Below are 5702 nucleotides of genomic sequence, written 5' to 3'. Positions count from 1 at the left end.
TGTTAACACGATGTTTTGGCCGGAATTCAAAGGGTATGTTCCAAAGAGAAAAGCTATACAAAAGAAAAGTTATTGGCACTTAGGGGCAGAATTCAAGACGTAGAATCAAATCACGTCCATATCATTGTCTTTCGCTGTAACGCTCTACCCAAAAAAATGTACAAATTTGAATATCAAAACTATGTTTGAATTACTTATTACAAAAAAACATACAAATTTGAATACCAAAAGAAAAACCAAAAGTTATAATTACTTAAAATGGCTAATTATATATTTTATATGTATAATGAATGATTGTTTAAATTTTACAAAGTGATGTAAAAGAAAAACATAGAAATAAAACACACAAATCTTTGCATTATATAGGCAAACAACCCTCAATCTAGATTAAAATGACAAAGATTAAGAACTTACAACAACATCAACAAAAAAAAACAACCAAAATTAAATTAATTATAAAAAAAGTTACCAAAATCCATAGAGCAATTTGTCCTTAATCCAATTGAAGCTCTTCTTAAAAGAGCCTTTGACTTTACCTTCAACAGTATAAGCTCTATAACTTGCAACCCTTTTCTTCCTCTTGAATTCTGGATCACTAAAACACCAAACCTTCGAATTCGATATGGTTTTCGACTTCTTCAGCTTATTCTCAAAAACATTATTATCATTACCAGTGTTCTGATGATCTAAACTGTAACTTCTTCCCTCGTTCCACGTATTTTTACCCCCATGGTAAAAATCAAGCTGCAAATTATTATTATTATTATTATTATCCCTACTCTGCACATATGATGATGACGATGATCTTCCATTATCAAATTCAGCAGCCATGAAAATTTCTTTAATTTTTTTTTATTTTCTGGATTATTTTTGTGGTTGAGGAGAAGAAAACAGGGGAGGAAGAAGAAGAAGAGAAAAGTCTTTGTGTTTTATTTGATGATCATGTGTTTTTTCAAAAAAGGGGGTTGGGTTAGTGGGAAAAACATGACTAGTATAAAAAAGCAAGCTAATATCCAGCATTTGCGTGTTTTATGGGAGGATTATATGGTCTTTAATCTTAATACTACTTCGTAACTTTTCTGTGTTTTTAGTCTACTGCAATTATTGTTTTCATGTTTTTTAATTTTTTCTTAGGTGAATTGGTCAAAGATGGTGGTGAAGAAATTTGGAAGGTACTACTACGTATTGTTGGGACTTTGGACTTTGGGTGTAACAGAAAAGAAAGTGATTGGCTTAGTGGATTTATGAGGGTTGGCAAAAGTGAAACTAATAATATATTTTATATTAGACCGTCTCACACTTCATAAATGTGATTATAGTTAAAATATGTGCAATAGTTTATTGATAGGACGTAAGGTGAATGACATGATATGTGGTTTCGTGGTTAACTACATCTATTTTTTCTTCGTCTGGATGGTCTAGTTTGCTTTGTACTTGTGTTTTTTAATTTTTGGTTTGGTCTTGTCCGAGTTTTATTGTTCTGGTCTGGTCATAATTTTTCTATTTTAGTCTTGTTTGAATTTTTCTTATCTAGTCTAGTCTGTTTTTTTGTCTGGTTTTAATAATAAGAATAAGTAACTACCACATATAACTTTTTTTTTAAGAGAACGTAACATAATTGTCATGCGGTCTTTTACAAGAATTTGTAAAAAAAAAAAAAACTTTGAACGGAGTATATGTTCTTAATGAGCTATAAGACTAATGTTAAAGTTACGATATAACCATAGTAGGTTTAGGAACCATAAGATAACTATAATAGACATAGGAATATAGAACTCTATAACATTAGATCCTAAACTAACACAACTATAATAGACATAAGAATATAAAACTCTATAACATTAGATCATAAACTAATTAAGGGCGTGTTCGGCAGTAGCGTTTGAAGTAGCGGGTAGCGTTTTGACCTAGTTAAGACGCTATTTGTAAAATTTGTAAGTGTTTGGCAATGTAGCGGTTGGCGGTAAAGGTAGCGTTTGACAAAAGCTATCCAAACGTACAACCGGAACAATATTCTTTTATGGTAGCGGGTAATAACTTTTGACTGATTTATAATAAAGTTTCAAACAATATTCTACCTTTTTATTTTATTTTAGAATATGAACCGCTGCTTTTACCGAACACATGTATCAGTTAGTCGCTACTTTAACAGCTAACCGTTTCCCGCTACCATTCACCGCTACCCGCTACTCAACCGGTAACCGCTATACCCGCTACCGCTAATTTTACCGAACATAACCTAACTCAATTTTACTTTCCTAAACATACTAGAACCCTGAACCCTAAATATAGATATCATAACTCCATTGTAACTCAAACAGCTACTAAAAACATGAATTATAATTGGAGATCCGAACCGGCAGCCAGTCATATACTTTATACATATTTACAGTTTTTGATACTTAAGTGAATACCTCATTGGTGAAAAAGTATTCACGATATGTGGAGTGGAATTGGAGTGACATAGATTTCGAAATATCAAGTCTTTTGGAATCTTAGAGGAGAACCAAACAAACAAATAAAGTCAAGACTAAAAGACATTTATAAAACCACCAAATGCTTACAAGAGTAACAAGTTACCTTAGCTACACTTCAAGAAATTATTGGGAGGGAGATTCTCATTGGTAGAAGATACATACACCCGGTTACATGTAGATCGAGTCGTTGTGATTTTAATCTTTTAAAAAACACATATTTACTAATTAAAAACATATTTCTACAAATAAAAAAATACATACACTTTAAAAGAACATATTGTTGAGTGCAACACAATCACTAAAATAAAAGAAAATTTTCTGAAAAAAATGAATGTGCTTTTAAACGTGAAAATGTACTTTTATATCATAAAGTGTGTGCTTTTAAATCGTTAAAATGTGCTTTTAAATTGAAAAATTGTGTTTTTAACCCGGTTGCATGTAAAGCTACATACAACCGAATTCACCTTCAAATTTGGGAGATAGGATTCACCTTCAAATTTAGGAGATTCTGATGACATATCGCACATATATCATCAATCTTAAATAGTGGGTCAAGACATTATTAGTGATATACGAAGTACGTAGTACAAATAATAACATATTTTAAGGGGATCAGCCGCTCCCCTCTCTCTCCCCTTTTTCTCCCTTCCCTCTCATCTTTCTCATCCTTTAGTGTTTCAGTTTTCTTGGTCCTTTAGGGCGGAAATAGTCTAATTTCTTCGGAAATTAGATTATTTTCGACTTTTCTTCTTGTTTTTTTCATTGTTTTTTCTTCATATTTTTTTTTGGGTTCTTTTCTATTGGTTTTGTTCCCAATTTATTCTTAGGTTGTTTTCTCATCCATGAATGAGAATTTTATTTTTAGGGTTTCAATAATTGGGAAGAAGATCGATTTGAATTTATACAGATTTAGGGTTTATCATCAACTCGTCGATTGGAACAATTTGTGCGCAGGATAGTAATTGTTTTGATTGAAACAATTATGCAATTTTTTTAAAAATTTATGGTATACAGATCTATTTTATCATTGTAGATGTCGTACGGCTTATTATCATCATTAATCTGCAAAGTCATTACTAACATTAATATGGTAACAAAATTCAATTTTTTTAATCTGCAAAGTCATTACTAACATTAATATATACGAAGCTATGAGCTAAGAGGATAAATTAAGCAGCAGCTAACTGGAACATCTCCATGAAGGTATTGCAATTGTCGATAGATGCAAATCGGATGCAGAACATCTCCTCCTTCAAGTCTCCATCGGCATAATCAGTAGCATACCACACACACGCAAATTATTAGGTGCACCCGGTTGCGTGTAGCTCTACACGCAACACGCAACCTGGTTAAAACTACGTCGTTTTGATATTTTTTGCCAAAAAAAAAAAAAAAATGTAAACTCACATAACTAACTTCCCCCCAAAACCACGCATATCATGGTTACTTTACAAAAACAATCAATTATTTTTATTGATTAAAAAAGTCAAAGATTCTATTAATATTTGGAAAAATTACTTTAAATAATCCAACCTTTTGACGATTTTCTGTTAATAATCCAACCTTTGGATTATCTCTATTATATAAGCCAGCTCCTGAGGGCTTTTAAGTAAATTAACTTTTCGTGTCCCCATTTAAAATGTCTAATATACCCTTCACACTTCAGCTCTTACCCAAACCCTTCGCACTCCCTCCCGTACTCCCTTTCGTTTTCTTCTCTCTCTCTCCTCCATCAGATCTTCTCCTTCGATCTTCTCCGTCTTCGCTTCTCAAACCTCGCCATTTTTTTCTCTCTCTCTCCCCTCAGAAAACCTCAATCTCTCACTCTCCTCCGCACTTATCCAGGTTTACACCAACCTCAATCTCAATCTCAACCTCAATCTCTCACTCTCCTCCGCACTTATCCTCCTCTGCTGATCCAACACCCTAATTTACACCAGGTTTTCAACCTAAATTTCTTTCTTACGTATTTGCTTATATTTTCTGCAAATTAATGTGTTTTCGTTCTCTTGAAGGCTTAATTTCCTCTTTAATTGCGGTTGACGGAGATCGAGTATGATGCAGCAACCAAGGTCGCAACCGTCGCAGCCGTCGGAGCAGTTGTTCTCTCAAGGATTTTCGTCACAGCAGGTCCGAGTTTTCTCTCAAATCTCTAAGACTCCATTGACGTGACCCTCACTAACAATCAGATCGTTTTCTCTCTCCTCTTGATTTTCCTTGCTTAATTGCTCATATTATCTGGTGAAATGTTACTTAGAAAATTGATTGAAATTCTGGAAAGTTTTGAAATTATTTCATTATTCATTTCAAATTTCTGGTGAATTAATTTCTAGGTCGATCCTCCTGTAATTAATTGAAAACACAACTCCGGGCTTAAGGCCTTGAGATTCTAATTCCCTAATTGCAATTTTTACCTGTAAAACAGATCGAGAATGATAACGAAATACTTGATTGTTTTTTGTGAATGTTCAATTTTCATTTTGGATTGAATTTAATTATCAAGAGGTAAATTCAATCTCTATTTATTTTAAAAATGGGTGTTGAATTTAATTTGCAGAATAACAAGCAGTTGGTGTTTGAGCTTGAAAAAGCCCAGAATGTGGACCTTAAATTCCAAGTTCCTGATATTGGCAAAGCGTTTCAGGTATAATTCGTAAGTTCAAGTGGAATGGTTTTGTTAGCTTTCAAATGTGTGTGTTATATATAAATATATTATATTAGGACTTTCAGACTAAGATTTAAGCTTCTATGTGGTTTTCTGTGGAGAGTTGCATTTTCAATTAATTTGTGTGAATTTATTGTTTCTTTTGTGGTTAAATTGATGGTAGTTTTATTTCGGTTGATTAGCATTAGATAGAGAGTTCGTTGTCTAATTGGTTTAATTGATGCGTGTATTTGACTAAAATGCTGCTCTACTGTGGCTCAAGATTTTATTGGAACTAGAGAGGTAGGGGGAGGAGACGGACGGTTAGCAAGCCGGCGGTACAGTCGAGCAGCGAATCAATACACCCATCTGAATTTGGTAATTTCTATCACATAATTTCAATTTCATAATTCTAGGGTTTTCACCTTTTTCCCAATTTCATGAGATAAACAACACTTATTTGAATAGCTAATAATCAAGTCTTATGGAAATTCTGTTATATACTCATTTGGGGGGATTTTATTTGTTGTTGATTCATCCCTTCCTGGGTTTTCTGATTTTTTTATGGTTTTTGCTTAGAA

The 5702-nt window shown here is 33.0% G+C and overlaps 1 protein-coding gene across 1 annotated transcript; it reads right to left on the bottom strand.

Moving 5' to 3' along the window:
- Positions 1–253: 253 nt before the first annotated feature.
- On the bottom strand, positions 254–1078 carry LOC110795888 (uncharacterized). The gene has a single exon (XM_022000931.2). The coding sequence runs from the start codon at positions 829–831 to the stop codon at positions 466–468; it is 366 nt and encodes a 121-aa protein (XP_021856623.1). The 5' UTR covers positions 832–1078; the 3' UTR covers positions 254–465.
- Between the last annotated feature and the right edge of the window lie 4624 nt (positions 1079–5702).

This window comes from Spinacia oleracea, chromosome 1, assembly GCF_020520425.1.
Source record: "Spinacia oleracea cultivar Varoflay chromosome 1, BTI_SOV_V1, whole genome shotgun sequence".
Classification (NCBI taxonomy): Eukaryota; Viridiplantae; Streptophyta; class Magnoliopsida; order Caryophyllales; family Amaranthaceae; genus Spinacia; species Spinacia oleracea.
The sequence above is the reverse complement of the archived record's forward strand: the minus strand, read 5'-3'. Positions and strand labels throughout refer to the sequence as shown.